This window comes from Harmonia axyridis, chromosome 5 (assembly GCF_914767665.1).
Source record: "Harmonia axyridis chromosome 5, icHarAxyr1.1, whole genome shotgun sequence".
In the NCBI taxonomy this organism is placed as follows: domain Eukaryota; kingdom Metazoa; phylum Arthropoda; class Insecta; order Coleoptera; family Coccinellidae; genus Harmonia; species Harmonia axyridis.
In genome coordinates this window covers 19726266-19747678 of record NC_059505.1, presented here as the reverse complement: position 1 = coordinate 19747678, position 21413 = coordinate 19726266, and the positions used below count along the sequence as shown (strand labels likewise).

The 21413-nt window shown below is 33.4% G+C and overlaps 1 protein-coding gene across 6 annotated transcripts in view; it reads left to right on the top strand.

Annotated features, from left to right (window-relative positions):
• Positions 1-21413, top strand: part of LOC123679983 (multidrug resistance-associated protein 1-like) — a 398343-nt gene that overhangs the window by 11549 nt on the left and 365381 nt on the right. For all 6 annotated transcript variants that reach the window (XM_045617593.1, XM_045617595.1, XM_045617597.1 and 3 more), the window contains one exon: positions 11239-11538. In XM_045617593.1, coding sequence (XP_045473549.1) covers positions 11239-11538 — 300 coding nt within the window. The remainder of the gene's footprint in view (positions 1-11238; positions 11539-21413) is intronic.

Below are 21413 nucleotides of genomic sequence, written 5' to 3'. Positions count from 1 at the left end.
CTATAGTAGAATGTGTTTTGTTTATTTCCTCAAGACTGAGGATGAGGCATTGGAGAGGTTTAAATAATTCAAAGCCTTATCAGAAAACCAGCAAAACACCAATATTAAAACCCTAAGAAGTGAAAATGCAGGTGAATTTTGCAACGTTGATTTTACCAGATATTTGAAGAGTGCCAAGCAGCCTGTTATTTGAAAAATCGTTCTGCATCTTCGAAGATTTCAAAAACTCCCTATGAGCTATGGACAGGTAAAAGGCCAGATATTAGTCACCTAAGAGTATACGGAAGTGTAGTTATGGTTCACATTCCTAAGGTAAACGGAAAAAAATGGGATCCGAAGTCAGAACTACATATCCTTGTGGGCTATGATGAGACAACGAAGGGATATAGATGTTTCAACCCAAGAACAAGAAAAGTGATAATCAGTCGTGATGTTACGATTATGGAAAGAACGACTGTTGCAGTGCCATATTCTGTAGAAGAAAATACTGAGGAGGTTCCAGATCCAGTGGGGGAAACTAGCGAACAGTTTTCTCCAAGCTCAGATGAATCTGTTCATGATGACCATGTTAATTTCTCAGATAATGACAGTGATTTTGTTCCAGATATAGAACCAGACAGAACACATCCATTAGAAGTTCCGAGAAGGTCGTGAAGAGAACCCAAAAGGAAAAACTTTGATGAGTATGTAACATATTTTAATGGTGCAGAAGTCGATGAAGAGCACGATACATCAATTCTACCAATGACAGTGACAGAGGCACTTTCAAGACCAGATGCACTTGAGTGGCTGCAGGCAATGAAGGAAGAGATCCAGTCATTCGATGAGAATGATACATGGGATCTAGTGAGTCCACCAGAAATGATATTTAAATTTCAAACTAATTAATATTAATAACTTCTTACATGATGAAAAAAAAACAAATAAATTATGAATTAATCTTTTCATTAAAAAATATCATTCAATTCATTTATTTTTATTGAAAGTAAAAAAATAGAATAAAGGGTACAAAAACTACAATTTATAATTTTAATCATCTTCTTCCTTTTCATCGTCGTCTTCTGGCTGCTGGTAAATTTCAAACTGGTCTTCATTATCATCTTCAACGACATTTGTCTCAAGTTCTTCCATGATTTCGGGGTCAAAGGTTGCATCTTCGTTAATGCCGCTCTGATATGGTTGAGCATTGAGACAAACTTGCCTATTACATTGGCCACAAGCTGAAGAGCATTGCAAGCCCGCTTTCCTGCATCCGCATCGCGAACCACAACCACTCTTGCAGTTGCAGAAAATTGTATTTAGCAAACCTTCTGGAGCAAGTGGTAAAATTGTCATGATGGGCTAAAAGAAAATCGTTTCGCGTTGCCCAACCCCATACTTGGGGTTCCAAATCATGTCCTAACCAAGTTTGAACTTGATAATATACACGGTTGAAATGTTGATGAGCAGCTGCACTTGTTGGTGGAATATTTGAAAGCTGCACAGGTTTATTAAGTTTTGTAGACTTGACGTAATGCATATAACGAAGATGATCGAGACTTTTCACAGATTTTAAATTTCACAGATTTTAAAGAGGCACTAAATTATTTACTATTTAAAATGTCATTAGTGTAAATGGGAATATAATTATGTTATGACTTAAGTTCTTCTCTTAATTATTTTTCAAGTTTAGTAAACGGTTATCAGTATTATTGAATAGATATAGATTCAATGCATGAAGAAAATGATAATGTTTTCGACCGGAAGCACCGGTTGACCTGAAGTGATGGTGTGACCGCGCGACTTATATATCTCGTTCTAAGACCATAGCAACAAAATAAGCAGACTAAGGAAGAGAAGACATGTGTAACCTGACCGCTTCGTGGAAGATGGCCCGTTTCGTGGAAGATGGCTAAGTCCGCAATTCTTACCAGCGACACGGACGCTTTATCTTATCTTAGTCTGTATTAAACATCTAATACGAACACTTGTATTTGATTTCAATAAAATTCTATCGTAGAATTATCTGGTAATTTCAATTGTAATATTAAAGTTTTTAAAAACAATCTTGCTGGACCAAAAAACATAAGTGGCGCAGTCGACGGAGTTTTCGCGAGTTTTCATTGTGAAGGACTTTTGAGTTTCAACTCATTGAGCGAAAAAACGAATCCATCAAAAATACTTGGTGCAACCGTGAAGTTCCATCGAGGTTACAATCACGCAGCGAGGCATGAAGATTTTGATGTTCAACTGGATCCTGTAAGTGAATTGAATATTACCATTGTTTATGTCAGACTCCTCTGATTCCAATCCTATTGATTCAATTTCCGAAAACAATTCTATTGAGTTAGAGACAATTCTTGATTTAATAAACACATTTGATAATTTAAACATTACTGAAGAAAGTAATACAGTAAATATGGCAGTAACGCCCAATTTTGACACAAAGAATCTTTGTATCGTACCGGAATTTGACGGTAACCCAAATAAACTACACAGATTCGTAAAAGCTTCTGAATCGCTTTTACTTCACTATTTTGATTTTAATAACCCTAATAACTTTCAAAATACCTTACTGATTAATGGAATTTTGAATAAACTTCAAGGCAAAGCCGAAGAAGTAGTAGCTATTCACGGCGCAACTAATAGTTGGGAAGAAATAAAAAATTCTCTTATTCTAAATTTTGGAGATCAACGAGATGAAAACTGTTTGAACCAAGATTTAGTTAACTTGAGACAAAGACCCGGAGAATCTCCCCAAAAGTTTCATGAAAAAGTTTTAACCCTTCTTAACACCATTTGCAACTACATTGACCTTAAATGCGAAGAAACAGAACGTAAAGCCAAGAGAGAATTTTTCACCAAACAAGCTCTCAAAACATTTTTAGCTGGATTAAGAGATCCACTAGGACCAATGATACGCGCTATGAGACCTAATAGTTTAGCTCAGGCACTTCAATTCATCATTGAAGAAGATAATATAAAACATTATCAAAGCCCAAATAATTTTCAAAATTTGAGAAAACCGAATCCACAAAATTTTTCGACACATCAGCAATTTTATCGATCACAAAATGGACCAATTCTGACCCAACAACAATACATTCATCCCCAAAACAGCCAAACAAATTCACAAAATAATTCTAACTTCAAATACCAGCAATTTCCTAGTGTCCCCATAAATCTCCAGAGGAATCCAAATTTCGTTTCGCAACGATTCCCAACCAATTCCCAAGTTTTCAAACGATCCCAAAATAATCAACAGAATAAACCTACACCAATGAGCATTAGCAGTTCCCTTAATAGTAAGCAGCGAACTCAAAGAAATTTCCAAAATACACCCTTTCAAAATACCTCTCAAAAACCAGATATTATTAGCGAAGAACTTTTCAATACTGAACATTACGATAACGGACAAGAAAACATAGAATTCGACGAAAACATTGAAATTGACAACCCCGAAGAAGATTTCCCAAATTATGATTTCCCCGAAAATTTTCAGACGGACGCTTTCTCGGAACAAGAGACTTAATTGAAACATATATATCATCGGATAAAAGAGAACTACCGTATATTCAGATAAAAAACCCTCCTTTGAAACTACTAATAGACACTGGATCAACAAAATCTTTCATTAACCCAAAAATCGCTCATGAAAATTATCCAAATCAGATTTTACTAGAACCATTCACAGTTTCTACAGTTTTTCAATCAGAAACACATCAACATTGTGCCGACATCCCAATCTTTCCAGAATTCAAACAAAATGTCAACCTTAAATTTTACCTTTTCAAATTTCATAATATTTTTGACGGACTCATAGGATTAGATAACCTAAAGTTATTGAACGCTCAAATCGACTTAATAAACTCCAAATTAATTACCCCTGTAACTACTATTCCCATTAAATATCAACCAAGCCAAGTAAACCAAATTTTCAAATTAAGAATTGATCCTCATACCCAAGTTATTGCGAACGTACCCGTAAAACAAAACAACGGCGATGTTCTTGTACCACATCAGAATATTCAAAAATGCGAAATACCGGCAACACTTTCGAAAGCTCAAAACGGTTTTGCAAAAATTCAAATCTCTAACAAAACAGACGAAGACATCATTATGAATTTAACACAACCAATTAACTCATTCCCGTTTATAGAAAGCAACTACGAATTTTTTCACTTAGACTCACAAAAAACCGGCAATACTAAATTCAACGCAGAAAAATTAATCAGAACCTCGCACATGAACGAAGAAGAAAAATCCTATATCCTAAAATTATGCAATAAATATTCCGATATTTTCCACATCGAAGGCCAACGTCTCACCTTCACAAATCAGATCAAACATTCAATAAAAACAAAAGACGAAATTCCTATTTATACTAGATCCTATAGGTATCCATTTGTACACAAAGACGAAGTAAGGCGACAAATTAATTCCATGCTAGAACAAGGCATAATTAGGCCAAGTAATTCACCCTGGTCTTCTCCAATTTGGATCGTACCCAAAAAGAACGACTCATCCCTAAAGAAAAAATTTAGAATCGTGGTAGACTTTCGGAAACTAAACGAAAAAAGTATTGATGTCAAATATCCTCTTCCAAACATCACCGATGTTCTCGATAAACTCGGGAAATGCAACTATTTTTCAACCATCGATTTAGCCAGTGGTTATCACCAAATTGAAATGAACCCTGATGACATTCCTAAAACCGCATTTAGCGTCGAGAACGGTCATTACGAATATCTCAGAATGCCCTTCGGATTGAAAAGTGCCAGTGCAACCTTTCAACGAGTAATGGATAATATGCTTAGGGGATTACAAAACGAAATATGTCTTGTATATCTCGATGACATAATCGTCTATTCAACATCACTCCAAGAGCATATCGTCAATCTTGAAAAAGTTTTTCAGAGACTCCGCGAAACTAATTTCAAAATTCAACTCGACAAGTCAGAATTTTTAAGAAAAGAAGTAGCTTACTTAGGTCATATCGTCACCCCCGACGGCGTCAAACCTAATCCAGATAAAATCAAAGCTATCAAAAAATACCCAATCCCTAGAACACCTAAAGAAATAAAAGGCTTCTTAGGACTTCTCTGATACTATCGAAAATTTATCAAGGACTTTGCTAAAATTACTAAACCCCTTACTCAATGTCTAAAAAAAGGTTCAAAAATTGAACACACACCACAATTTATAGAATGTTTCGAATACTGCAAAAATCTCCTTACAAACGACCCCATTCTTCAATATCCCGACTTCGAAAAAGAATTTCTTCTTACAACCGACGCAAGTAATGTGGCCATAGGAGCCGTACTTTCACAAGGCCCCATTGGATCCGATAGACCAGTTGCATACGCATCGAGAACACTAAACGATAGCGAACGAAACTATAGCACAATAGAGAGGGAGCTTTTAGCCATAGTCTGGGCAACTAAATATTTCCGCCCCTATTTATTCGGTAGAAAATTTAAAATATTATCCGATCACCGTCCACTTCAGTGGGTAATGTCACTGAAGGAACCAAACAGCAAACTCTTAAGATGGAGATTAAAACTATCAGAATTCCAATTCGAAATTCTATACAAGAAAGGCAGCTCAAACAGCAATGCTGACGCACTTTCACGAGTCGAACTACACAATAAAGAACTTTTTGAATATATGCAAAAATTTAACGAATCATTTTCGAAATCGAACGATAATGATAAAGACAACGACAATTTTTCTATGTTAGCGAACGTAAGCGAAACACCGAATGTTAACGAAATACCGGAACCCGAAGCAGGTCCATCGGTATGTTTGAGAACTGTTTTCAAACTAAAATATAACGAATCATGTAGGGATATCTTTAGGAATAACAATATATTAACTCTATACTGTTTGTATATATATGAGTGCATAATGTATGTAATCAATAACTTCACTAACTTTGAAATGTTAATGCTTGATCATTGTTATGATACCAGAGGAAAAACTCATCTTAGTTTAGAAAAACCAAATTATGCCTACATTCAAAAGAATGTTGTTCATTCTTTAGTAAATATTTGGAACAAAATGCCACAAACATTCAAAACAAGACCTAAAATCATTCAAAAGAAAACTTTAAAAAAATTTTTATATAAAAAAGGTTACTACAGTGTAAAAGAGTTTATGGCTGAGAAAGATTTCAATGAACTTTAATATTTAAATTATGATTTTTAATATTAAGTTATGATTTTTGTGACGTGATCTACATCATTTTTTTGTGAAATTTTCAGATTAAATAAAGGTCTATTATTATTATTATTATTATTATCTCGACCTCTCGAAGGGGAGGATGCGACGGCAAGCCCATCTCACCCATCAGACAATCCTCCAGATTCCGACGATGACGATACAGTTCATTCAAGTTCTGAAGAACCAATACAAGGAATCCCAATAACAGAAAAAGCACTTAACATTTTCAAACATCAAATTATCCTAGATTTCGTCTACCACTCACCAGCAAAAACAAAAATAGAAAATCTCTTTTCAACAAAGCGTAGAATTTATTGTCAACTCTCCGTAAACAACTTAGAAAGTGATACCATAAAATTATTCAAAAATTACATAAAATCAAACACAATATATGCGATAAATTTCAAAAATGATGAGTATGTCCCAAAAATTTGCGAATTCTTGAGAAATACGTTCAAAAACTCTGCATTCAAATTGATCAAATGTAATACCGTTTTAAAAGATGTAGAAGATAAAGAAAGACAAGAAGAACTCATTAAATTTCTCCATGAAACAAAAACCAATCATAGAGGAATATTAGAAACAGAAAACCGTATAAAACAAACATATTATTGGCCAGGAATCAAAACCGACGTAAGTAACTACATAAATTTTTGCGATATTTGCCAAGTCAATAAATACGACAGAAACCCTCCAAAACAAAAATTAATGCTAACACCGACCCCAATCAAACCTTTTGAAATAATCCACATCGATACTTTCCAGACACAAGGACAAAAATTCCTTACTTTGATAGATACATTTTCCAAATACGCACAAGCATATCCATTAATTTCCCTATCAGGTATTGAAGTTGTCCGATCTCTATTGACTTTTATGACCCATCATGGAGCACCGACTACCATTGTAATGGATAACGGAAGCGAATTGAAAAATTCGGTTGTTCAAGAATTTTTAAAACTCCATCAAATTCATCCCCATTACATTACTGTGAACAATAGTCAATCAAACGGATCAATCGAAAGACTTCATTCAACTTTAATAGAACTACTTCGTATCATAAAAGAAAAAGACAAAAATTCAACCAACATTCTAAACCAAATGCCCTACGCTATATTAAGTTACAACAACTCTATTCATTCCGCGACAAAGCAGAAACCAATAGACGTAATCAACGGACACTTAAACACAAAAGACCCCCTTAATATTGATATCAACGAAAAATTCATAAACAATTACATCGAAAATCATCGTGATAAAACACTCGAAATATACAAAAACCTAAATGAAAATTTGGCCAAGAAAAAACAAGCTACAATCGAGATACACAACGAAAAACGACACGAACCATTGACATACAAACCCGGAACTACAATTTATCGCAAAATTACATCTAACAATCGAAATAAACTAACACCAAAGTTCTCAAAAGATCAAGTAATCCAAAACAGAAAAATTAAAATCACGACCCATCGAAAAACCCTCCACAAACAGAACTTAAGAAGACCAAAGACTAAACAAAATGAATCTTTACAGGACGAGCCTAATCGCAATAGCGTCGACAGCAGATCAGAAGATAACAATGACTAACCTCAAAGACAACCCAGGAATTCTTCCAATTGACCTAGGCAACGCCAAAGTAAAATTGAAATCCCACAATTTCATCCACTATTACAATCTCCTACCCATACACACTGAGTTGAATATGATAAGAAGTCATTTCGACAAAATTACTGAAACAATTCTAAATAATAAAAAGAACCCATATTATTTCGAATTGCAAAATTTCGACAGAGCTTTGAGTTACCAATTAAACATGGCAGAACAAAAATTAAACATAATTTTTCCGAAAACAAGAGTCAGACGTGGTCTCATTAACGGTTTAGGCACAGTAATTAAAGGCATTTCAGGCAATTTAGATACAAATGATGCAGTTCACTACGACCAAATTCTTGACGATTTAAAAAGTAACCAACAGGAGATTGTCACTAAATTAAATACCGAAATTTCAATAACCACCGAAATAATCAAAAATTTCAATAATACAGTTTCATTCTTAAAACAAAATCAGGAAGAAATTAAATCTGCACTTTCTCAGACAGTATTCCAATTAAAAGAACTAAATTTCAACTTATTTAACTACCTCCAAGCAAGAAACGTCTTAGATCAAATAAATGTATGTTTAAATATAATATTACAATTACTTAATGATATCGAAAACGCTATAAACTTTGCAAAGCAAAGAATACTTCACCATAGCATAATAAAACCATCAGAGCTACACACGATTACGAAATTCGTTCTAAAACATAATAAACCAGAAAACCTCCTTTTCGTTGAGGAAGCAGAGATTCACAAATATTATAACGTTATAGACGTAGATGCATATATTTCTGGCAACAGAATTGTTTTCATCCTATATTTTCCAATAATATATCCCACAAAATTTTCACATTACCACCTTTATTCGATACCAAAAAAAAAAAAATACAACCATAATTCCTGCCAACTCATATCTGACAATGAACGAGAAGTATTTTCAATACACTCCAACACCATGCATAGATTTGCACCCAGGATACTATTGTACCCAAAACAAACTCACCGATGGTACGAAACATTCAGATTGCACATTCCAATTACTGCAACTCCAAGATACCTACAAGGATTGTCAACACATCCCTATATCATTATCAGAAAATTGCATCGAACAAGTAGACAACTCGAAATACATTGTAGTAGCACCAAAAGAAATGAAAATTCTAACAACCTGTGAAAGAACCGATTTTGCTACTCTGAAAGGTACCTTCTTAGTAGACATTCCCTCCGGATGCCTATTCGAAACTGAAAACAATCGATACAGAAATGATAAACATATGATTAAGAATCAACCAATGTTCCTGCCACAAATAATTTCAGAATTGAAGAACTCTACACCCCAATACACCAGGATACATCTACACAAAATTCGCTTAGACAAAGTACATGAACTTCAAAAACAACAGGAGCAGATAAAACCCCTAATACCAAAATTTCAAGAAACAAAATCAACAAAATATTGGATCCTTATCATCTATTTACTAATTATCCCATTATGTTTCTATTTTATTGTGAAAAAATTGACAAGACTAAATCTGTGCAATCGAAGGGCTACCAATAGATCCACCTCAGCTGAAGACACCAACAGCCCAAGGACATTCATCATCCCGTAGACGACACTCTGAGGATGGAGGAGTTATATATCTCGTTCTAAGACCATAGCAACAAAATAAGCAGACTAAGGAAGAGAAGACATGTGTAACCTGACCGCTTCGTGGAAGATGGCCCGTTTCGTGGAAGATGGCTAAGTCCGCAATTCTTACCAGCGACACGGACGCTTTATCTTATCTTAGTCTGTATTAAACATCTAATACGAACACTTGTATTTGATTTCAATAAAATTCTATCGTAGAATTATCTGGTAATTTCAATTGTAATATTAAAGTTTTTAAAAACAATCTTGCTGGACCAAAAAACATAAGTCGCGCTCTCCGCCCTCTTTCTCGAAAACCGTTTATCATATACAAATTTTTTCAGACAAAGTTTGTAGAGAATTTTGTATTTTACAAAATTGATAATGAATACTAATAGCAAAAAATCCGTAGGAAATGAGATATTTCCAAAAAAAAGCGGAAAAAACCGATTTTTGTGACCTTTGACCTTGAAATTCAATAGTTGCTTACACCCTACCATATGTAGATTTTGAGACAACTTTCAGGGTGTCAATATACAAGTATTTACAGACTTGCAGCTGGGTATCTCGAATTCCGAGATTCTTACCTAATTTAAGCTTAAATGACTGAACTATGTAATAGTTTCCGAAGATGCTGAACCGTCAGAGTTAACCCAATATGTGGTCGATAATGCTACTGTCCAAAAGAACTTATCCGGGTGTAAACCGTTCGAACTGTTACATGATGGCCTTGTTCTCCTAACCACTCATCAGCCAAAGATCGAGTTGTCGCAAATCGGTCTCTAATGGCCATAAGTCTTAGACGTCGATCTTGAATTACATTTGTGCCCCTTCGACGTCCGGTGCCTACTTTCTTCGATTTTGGGCTTTATCAAATCACGCTTGACAACATCTCATAACAGTAGTTGGGTTTCTGTTCGTACGGTTAGCGATTTCTTGAAATGACAACCCCGCCTCTCGTAGACCAATAATTCGACCTCTTTTGAATTCACTTAGCTGGCGATAAATTCCGCGAACATGTGCTCTAGACATTTTAAACTAAACATTGACTTTGTTATATTCATATTGTTATTCTCAAAAATTCAAATAACTTTGTACAAGTACCTTGTTCAGTATAAATGCCGGCTTTCATTTAGTTTGATATTTGTTGAAATCAAATGTTATTGAGGTTAACGTGAAATCCCATTATCGAATACTATTTATTATATGTTCATGAACAAACTATTCATGAAAAAATAAAAACTAAAATTGTGTTGCCAATGTATCGTTAGGGGGCTGGGGACTGAAATATGACTGATCTCAAGAAAGAATTATCATTTTGAACATAAACCTAAGAGTATAGGTGTATATGCACAATGTTTTTTCATGCACCCAAAAAGCTTGGTTAATAAATGTGTGAGATGCGTAAACCACATAGGAAATGGAATGGTCTCGCGCGCATCCATTTCCTAATGAATTAAAGCACCTAGTGGCGCTAGCCCTATAGGAAACGGAAAAATGCAATCTGGACCGCGATCCGCCAGTTGGTGACCCCCGATCTAAATCAATAAAAAACCACAGGGTTAAAATCCCACTTTTTATTTTTTTTTTTCAGTAATAAGGTGAAAATTAATTTATTTAAATTACGGAAAATAATGATGGGTTTGTGAAACAAAAAACTAGTTCCACGAAGTTCTTGATACACAATGCGTTTACTATATAGTATACTACGTCTCGATTTCGTGATAACTTTGGATATTTGAAATTTCCATAGCTATATTCTATCAATTTCGAAATAACTTGAGATTTCTCAATTTTTTTTTCAGAATGAATCCATTACGTGGAATACAAATCAGCCAAATTTTACAGATTGCTTCGAAGAAACGATTTCAATATGGATACCATCTTTATTCTTATGGTTATTCTCTGGATTAGAAATCTACTATTACTGTAACAGCAGCAAGAGAAAAATTCCTTGGAATTTGTTGAATTCAATGAAGACAGTAATTGCTCTCGTCCTATGTTTTTTAGTAGCTGTGAAAGGAATTCTCTCTATGAATGATGAAGCTGACACTCACATCTACATCGAAGATTATATGACACCAATAATTGAATTTTCAACATTGGTGAGTATGATAAAATTCAGTGCTCTGGGTGCAAACGATATGAAGAACCCATTAGTACAAGCAAAAAATACAGTTTTTCTACGATTGACAAAAAAATTGATTTTGCAGACACAAAGCAATCAGAAAAGTACCGGGTTTTTCACCATAATTTGACTCCTCCTTTAACTTTGTTTCTAAAAGGGGTACAAAAAAATGTTTTTTACAAAAGTTTCACGAAATCGACTAGTGTTTTCTAAAATGATTTCTCAGAACAAAATATATACAGAGTGGGCAAAATATTGATTACAACTTCCTTTCTCAAATGGAACATCCTGTATATTTTTCTATATTTGACTAGCTCTTTTTCCCCAGATTATGAATATATAACATATTTTTGGTCTATCACTTTTATTCTGAGTACCACAGAGTTTCAAATTTTAAGAACCACCTGGCAAGCTAAGTAACCAGTTTTCAAGTGGTAGGCTGTGAAAACTCAAAATGCCCTTTTTTGAGTTATCTCGTTGGCAACGATATATGAAACTATTTATCGAATATACACTACACAGAAGCAGAAAAATATGAAATATTTCACCTTTTGTGAAGAACAATAAAAATAAGAAAGCTACAAGGAGAGAATATATGGAGTTGCATCCAAATCATCCAATTACAATTTATAGTGAAAAACGAATGTCATATCGTTGCCAACGAGATAACTCAAAAAAGGGAATTTTCGGTTATCGCAGCCTACCACTTGAAAACTGATTACTAAGCTTGCCAGGTGAAACTCTGTGGTACGCAGAATAAGAGAGATAGACCAAACATATGTTATATATTCGTAATCAGGAAATAAAGAGCTTGTCAAATATAAAAAAATATACAGGGTGTTTCATTTGAAAAAATGAAGTTTGCAATCAATATATTGAACACTCTGAATATATTTCATTTTGTGAAATCATTTTGGAAAACACCAGTCGATTTAGTGAAACTTTTGTGAAAAACATTTTTTTGTACCTCCTTTAGTAACAAAGTTAAAGGGGGGGTTAAATTATGGTGAAACCCCCGGTACATATTACTTTTCCTGCCTAGGCAGCAAAGTGATTATTCTCAATGCGAATGAAATATTCGATATTTTCTGACATACAATATTTTTTGCCACATTCCTTATTTCTGGAGGAGTACGTACTTCTAAGTCGCTATCACTGTCCATTATATAAATATATCGGATATTTTTTTAAAAAACTGTCAGATATTTCATAAGTTGTCAAACTATAGGTAATCATCAAGATGCATAGAATCAATGTATAGTGCACTGATTCGATTTTGTTTCAGAATCTTCGAGATATTCCACCTGTTGCTTTGGTGTTCTGCTTGCTAGATTTCTGCAAGGTGGCGAGAATTATTCGAATTTTCACTATCTGTCTGGCGCTCTTAAAAAATGAATAACCTAATGATTTGAATTTCACAATAAATTACAATTCATTTCATATCAATTTTTTAATGAAAGGAATGGAAAATAATGACAGACGGCGATTTGCCTATTCAGAGTATAGAAGATTGTCACCAGCATATAATATGAAATATTATTATTCTATACTCAAAAGTCACGAGAGTCGAGAATAGCCAGTAATGTCAAATATAAACGCTGTATGCGCCATATGAAACAGACGCGATCTCTCAAAATCAATTAGGTATAAATCTGAATAATCTGAAAGTTTTAAAGGTATAAGTAGACACACCAGGTTTTCCATGCCTCTTAGTAATTATCATGGACATATACATTTCCATAGCAACCAACCATTCCAACATTAGCGATTTCTTTCAAATTTCGTTTTGATTTATCACTATAGGAAAAGGAAAAAGAAAGTAGGAATTGTAATAATTTGCAAATACATAATATAATAATGAACAATCGAAAAAAAAATTATATGTTCAGCTCGGTAGCAAAGTTGATTAATGAGATTAAGTAGATTGACTCCGAGATTGACTGCCTTGGCTAAATTCCTGCCGAGCGTAGCGAGACTATGTATACTATCAGCCGCGAAAGAAAATAGTTATTCGTTTTACTAGACAGCAAAGTAGTAGATTGACTATCTGCTTTGCTGCCTAGTAAAACGAATAACTATTTTCTCTGATTGACAGTAAATATTAATTTTGCAGACACATATCAATCAGCATTGTTGCCTCAATTTTACACGTTACTTCTCCTTCCTAGGCAGCAAAATGGTTATTCTCAATGGGAATGTAACATTTCATAATTTGTCAAACTAAAATTATTCATATATACAGGGTGAGTCTTTGACTTGTGCTTACATATATTTCAACCGAAGATTCTTGAGGTCAAAAGAAACACTTTTTTCATTTACCATTTTTTCCGATTCGGCCCTGTTGAAAAGATATAGCCATTTTAAATTTTCAAAATGAGCTAATTTACCCCTGAAAAGCGAACTGAAGTTTTCTCAAGCATAAGATATACCTTTTGAACCTTAAAAAAAAGCTACTAAATTAGAAAAAAACCATCATAAACTCACGTTTAACATTCCATTTGTTGAACAAAGTAGTGTTTATAATGAAATAAATAAGTTATTCCAATTTCGATGACGCTAAAGATTAAATATTCTTCTCTTGATTTTCTATTTCATTTTCGATAATTATAATGAATTGAGCTCGCTACCACCCATATTAGCTCTGATATTCATATCCATTCATTCATGATATTTCATTCATATTATATCGTTGTTTATTTCATTTCGTACAAGAATAACCATTTAACCTTACAATCTCAAATAAATAATATTCATCTGTGAAAGTTCTAAAACAGACTAGTAATATGTGGTTTTAAGTTTAAATTTCAAATTTCGAGTGTTGCCAAATATAAACACAGCAGTTCGGTTCGAATAATCTATGTTCTAACCTAAAATTTCCATTTACAGTTTACACTGTTATTGTTATATGATATTTGTTATTATGTTAGCATGAAATGAAAATCATCGAAGATTTGAAGAAACCCAACAGAATATTGAAGTTCCGAACATATTTTCAGGAAATTTGAAAACAACTTCCAATATAAATGTGTGGATACAAAATAAATCACTGTGCATTCTGATAGAAAGCAATTCCTTTATGAAATGAAGCATTTGATTTGTTCCAACTATCTCATAAAAATATTGAAATGCATCAATATTTTTGAATCCATCAGTATGAAAATATGGCAATATCTAAAATGTTATGGCTCTAATCAATGGAAAATGTTAAACTCCACTTGTAATCAAATTTGTTCTTAATGTGTACCTACATTATAGCCAACTTTACTACTTAATTCATCTTGATTTTGGCATTGAAAATAAATGAGAAGTATTCAATATGAATATCCACAATCGAATATCCTGTTTCTTTCAACTCACCTAATTTGTTTTCACATTAAAACAATTATGGCCCTTTTGGAAGTATGTCAATCATATGCTCTTAGGATGAATTTATGGAATAGCAAAAGAATAAAGTATTCAATCTCAATCACATGAAAATTTGTCTAGTGGTATGTTTCGCTGTGAGTTTGAATGACCCGAAGAAGAATACAGTATTGTTCGATAGCAGCAGTCTTTAGTGGGATATTGATTGTTGTCTTAAAATAGGACTATTTTGGGAAATTTTTTTTGAACATGGGCTTTATGAATAATCTGGACTTTTCAGAAAGAATGTTGATTTTAATGAAGTACCTTCTTATTATCAGAGCTGTGCCAAAGCTCAGTAATTTGTAATCAAATCGAGGAGTTGTGGTGAGCTCATTCAAATAACTTCATTTTCAAACTAAGTTGGCTAGTACTTCAATTCTAAAATCTGAGACATGACATCATAGTAAATATTCATTTCTGTGGTTTTTTTCCACAGCAGAACAGAGTTGCATTTAACCAAAGTACCCAATTTTTTGAATTTCACAGATAATTTTTCTTTTTCAAGATCAACTTACTTACGGCGCTTTGTACAAGAAAATATAAAGAATACTTTCATTTTTCAAATTAGCCAAATATTCTTCAATGAATGTTAAATTACTTCAAAGAGTTGGGTTCTTCGAATTTCTGGTATTTTTATGGGATGTAATGTTCATAATGACCATATCCAACAAATCTCGTCCTTGCATTCAACTCAGGAAATAGGGATCTTGGCTTCAGGACTGCTAATAGGGTGAATAATACACTCAGTTTCAACTGTCAACGTTTCGATCCTATTTGGGATCTTCTTCAGGACTGTAAAAGTATTTATTAAGAATTATTGGACAAATGAACAATCTGGTTACAACAATACGAAAAAAAAAAATACACAAAATCATTTAAAAAACGGTCTTATAGGCTTATACTATACTTCTATATACAGGGTGGGCAAATAAGCGAGGTAAGCGGCTATATCTCAAGATCCACTCATCGTAGAGATTTGCGGTAAAAAATTTTACCACTAAAGTAAACAAAAGAAAACACTGGAAATTGTTTTGAAGTTCATACCTCCACCGCTAGGGGGCGTAATAGCTATCGTCGAGTAGAAATATGATTTTTCTCGAAAATGTTTCACATGAAGTTGAAGAAAAAATATCATCACTGTAATCCTTGGAAAATTCTCTATTTTTTTGAATTGTCACTTTCGATTTTACGACATCAAATAAGGGTAGGGGAAAGGGGGAAATCTGACTGATTGAAATGCCTGTCACTTCAATTTGGCTCAACATTTTTGAGCAAATTAGATCTTATTTGAGAGACAACATCTTGTTGATTAAGGAAAAAATATACTCATGATGAATTTGATTCAGCTGCTTCCGATAGGGAGCGCTAAGTCAGAAGTTCATTGTTTTGTTCATTTTTCTCTGAAATTTCAAATGTAATGATAGGATTTTCCTAACAGAAACAAAAATTTCATTGAATTTGCATGAAAAAACCTGAAGGTCGCAAAGCGATAATTTCAGACGTTCTGAAGTTATGGCCGAAAGAAGATATTCTTCAACTGATGCACTGCGAAAAATCAAATTGAGTCTTCAAGTTCTAACAGAAACAGAAATCCCATCAAATTTGTATGAAAAAACCAAAAGGTCGCAAAGCGATAGCTTCAGGCGTTCTGGAGTTATGGCCGAAAGAAGACACAATTTAGTTTTTCAGTGTATCAGTTGAAGAATATCTTTTTTCGTCCATAACTAGAGAACGCCTGAAGCTATCGCATTGCGACCTTTTGGGTTTTTCATACAAATTTGATGGGATTTCTGTTTCTGTTAGAAATTGAAGACTCAATTTGGTTTTTCGCAGTGCATCAGTTGAAGAATATCTTCTTTCGGCCATGACTTAGAACGTCTGAAATTATCTCTTTGCGACCTTCAGGTTTTTTTATGCAAATTCAATGAAATTTTTGTTTATGTTAAGAAAATCCTATCATTACATTTGAAATTTCAGAGAAAAATGAACAAAACAATGAACTTCTGACTTAGCGCTCCCTATCGGAGGCAGCTGAATCAAATTCATCATGAGTATATTTTTTCCTTAATCAACAATATCTTGTCTCTCAAATAAGATCTAATTTGCTCAAAAATGTTGAGCCAAACTGAAGTTACAGACATTTCAATCAGTCAGATTTCTATCTTTCCCCCACCCTCATTTGATGTCGCAAAATCAAAAGTGACAATTCAAACAGATAGAGAATTTTCCAAGGTTTACAGTGATGATATTTTTTTTCCAACTCAATATGAAAATTTTTCGAGTAAAATGCATTTTTCTACTCGACGATAGCTATTACGCCCCCTAGCGGTGGAGGTATGAACTTCAAAACAATTTCCAGTGTTTTCTTTTGTTCACTTTAGTGGTAAAATTTTTTACCGCAAATCTCTATGATGAGTGGATCCTGAGATATAGCCGCTTACCTCGCTTATTTGCCCACCCTGTACAATCATCAATAATAGTGAAAGACAAGAAATGACTAGGATTCAGGTGGAATTAGGTTATTTTCTTTTCGATTTTTTATTATATAATTATTATGAAATGAATCATACTTTTTCCTCCACGGTACGAATAAATATAAACACTCACCAATTTAGTCATATGTATTACGATGCGGGTGGAGTTGTTGAATTCCATTAGACCTATGTTGAGGTTTTCTATTTCGTCAATAATCTTATTTTTTATAGTTGGTTTTTGCCACGAAACTTATGCGGTTGTTCTCTTTGCTTGGCTGATATGATACTGGTGTTTTGTATTCGAGTAGAAATATGTTATCATTGGATTTTCAAACATGTTCTGATGATATTCTTACTGACACGAATTCATTATATTTATTTGATTTCTCTTAATAAATTGTTGTAAATTATACTTAATTTTTGAGTATCTGTTCTAATATTCATTGTGTCATGTATGGAAATGTGTATCATTTCACTGATACATCTTTTATGATAATTGCATTCTTTATCCAAAATTTTCACTTCATCAAAGTCCAAATTATGATTTTCTTGGAAGTGGTGCACAGCTAGAGCGGTTTTCTCATTTTTGTCTATATTCTTTCCCTGGCAATCGTACTTATGTTGACGTATACGATTTTTTAGGTACTGTTTAGTCATGCCCACATACGGTAGGTTGCAATCTTTACAAGGAATTTGGTAAACCATATTAGATGTCATTAATTTCGGAACAGAGTCTTTTAATTTTGTGTATATGTTCTCTAGTTTTGTGAGTGGATAGAAAGCAAATTTGATGTTAGATGCTTGATTTTTTATCAAATTACCAACTTTTTCCGATAAACCTTCAATGTATGGAAATTTATAATAGATGATTCCATCTTTTTCCCTCCTTTCTGTATTAATTCTTGTGGTCTCAACAAATTTGTGTTTATAGGAATGCATAATTTTATTTATTAGCTTTCTTCTTATGACACATTATACGCAGAGGAAAGTCCATATACGAACGATATTGCAAAAGTCAAAATTAGATTTCAGAAGTCAGTTTTAAATCTAGAGATAAAAATTATTTTGTGGAAATTGAAAAGACTTGAAAAAGAAATATCATCAATCAAGGCTAAAATTGAGAATCGAATACCCGTAGATGTCTCCACGACATTTTTTCGTAAAACACAGGAGACATACGACAGACAGTTTAATTCAATTAAGAAAAACAATTTGAAGAAAATTCAATATTTGTGTGATGAAAAGGCTACATTCAGGTTGGAAACTAAAAAAAATTTAGTTTTTAATTATACGAACGTACAATTACCTGAATCGGTTATACAAATTCTTGGTGTAGGTCCAAAATTTAACATCCCGTGTCACTCAGGTTCCAAATATAGATTGAACATCAACATAATCAAAGACTTCGAATATATCTTGAATAGTCAATCAGATTTTTCTGAGGAAGCAAAAAATGACCTCAGATCCTCCTTTACGAACATCACTACAAATCATTGTAATGCAATGAAGAGAAACAACAAAAAGAACAACTTATTCTTAACAAACCTTATTGCAACAAAAAAATTTCTTCAGGATCATCCTGAATGCATGGTTTCCAAATCAGACAAGGGAAACAGTACGGTTTTTATGTACAAAGATGATTACATGACAGCTATGAGTGAATTAGTTAATGATGAAACTACTTATAGGACTTTACGCAGAAATCCAACCTCAAATTTTCAAACAAAAAGTAACGATTTAGTTAAAGACCTTTTTAACCAACAAATGATAAGTGAACCCACAATGAAAAAACTCAGAACACACAACTCCTTACCACCAAGATTGTACGGACTGAGAAAAACGCACAAACCTAATCTGAGCATGCGACCAATTGTCAGTTGTTTGAATTCCCCCACATACAACTTATCCAATTTTATTCACCAAATTTTATCTCCTTGTACTACAACTTTTGACTATAATGTGAAAAATTCTTTGGAGCTTGTTGAATTCTTAAAGACAGTGCAACTGCCCCCAAACTATGTGATGGTGTCACTGGACGTCGTTTCATTGTTCACCAATATACCGAAGCATTTAGTTTTGCAAATCATAAAAGAGAACTGGTCACATATATCAGCCTACACAGAATTAGATAAAACCATGTTATGTAGGATTATAGATTTTATTTTCGAATTGAGTTACTTTGTGTTTAATGGACAAATATATTTACAAATTGAGGGCTCTGCGATAGGTAACCCAGCGAGTCCTACTTTATCAAACATAGTGATGAATTACCTTATTTCTAAATGCGTTAAAAAAAAAAAAAAAAAAAAAAACTTTCATTTGTGATACCAGTGTTGAAGTTATACGTAGATGACACGTTCATAGCTGTTCCAAATGACAAAATTGATGAATTTCTCGAGACATTCAATGCTTTCCATCCACGCATTCAATTCACTTTAGAAAAGGAAGTAGATAATTCAATAGCATTTTTAGATGTCCAGCTTATCAGAAAAAACGATGGAGCAATCTTGACCAATTGGCATACCAAAGCAACTGCGTCCAACCGAGTTCTCAATTACTTTTCACACCACCCACAAATCCACAAAAACAATACCATAAAGAACCTATGTTTTAGATGTTACAGTCTCAGCAGTAAAGAATTTTGGCCAGTGAATGAAATGAAAATAAAAAATATTCTAAGAAAGAACAATTACCCCAGAAAGCTAATAAATAAAATTATGCATTCCTATAAACACAAATTTGTTGAGACCACAAGAATTAATACAGAAAGGAGGGAAAAAGATGGAATCATCTATTATAAATTTCCATACATTGAAGGTTTATCGGAAAAAGTTGGTAATTTGATAAAAAATCAAGCATCTAACATCAAGCTTGCTTTCTATCCACTCACAAAACTAGAGAACATATACACAAAATTAAAAGACTCTGTTCCGAAATTAATGACATCTAATTTGGTTTACCAAATTCCTTGTAAAGATTGCAACCTATCGTATGTGGGCATGACTAAACAGTACCTAAAAAATCGTATACGTCAACATAAGTACGATTGCCAGGGAAAGAATATAGACAAAAATGAGAAAACCGCTCTAGCTGTGCACCACTTCCAAGAAAATCATAATTTGGACTTTGATGAAGTGAAAATTTTGGATAAAGAATGCAATTATCATAAAAGATGTATCAGTGAAATGATACACCTTTCCATACATGACACAATGAATATTAGAACAGATACTCAAAAATTAAGTATAATTTACAACAATTTATTAAGAGAAATCAAATAAATATAATGAATTCGTGTCAGTAAGAATATCATCAGAACATGTTTGAAAATCCAATGATAACATATTTCTACTCGAATACAAAACACCAGTATCATATCAGCCAAGCAAAGAGAACAACCGCATAAGTTTCGTGGCAAAAACCAACTATTAAAAATAAGATTATTGACGAAATAGAAAACCTCAACATAGGTCTAATGGAATTCAACAACTCCACCCGCATCGTAATACATATGACTAAATTGGTGAGTGTTTATATTTATTCGTACCGTGGAGGAAAAAGTATGATTCATTTCATAATAATTATATAATAAAAAATCGAAAAGAAAATAACCTAATTCCACCTGAATCCTAGTCATTTCTTGTCTTTCACTATTATTGATGATTGTATATAGAAGTATAGTATAAGCCTATAAGACCGTTTTTTAAATGATTTTGTGTATTTTTTTTTCGTATTGTTGTAACCAGATTGTTCATTTGTCCAATAATTCTTAATAAATACTTTTACAGTCCTGAAGAAGATCCCAAATAGGATCGAAACGTTGACAGTTGAAACTGAGTGTATTATTCACCCTATTAGCAGTCCTGAAGCCAAGATCCCTATTTCCTGAGTTCATAATGACGAAACTGGAAGGTGTGTAGGGAATCTTGTGTTCGGAGAAGATGTATAACATCAAGGAAAAGCTATATTCCAA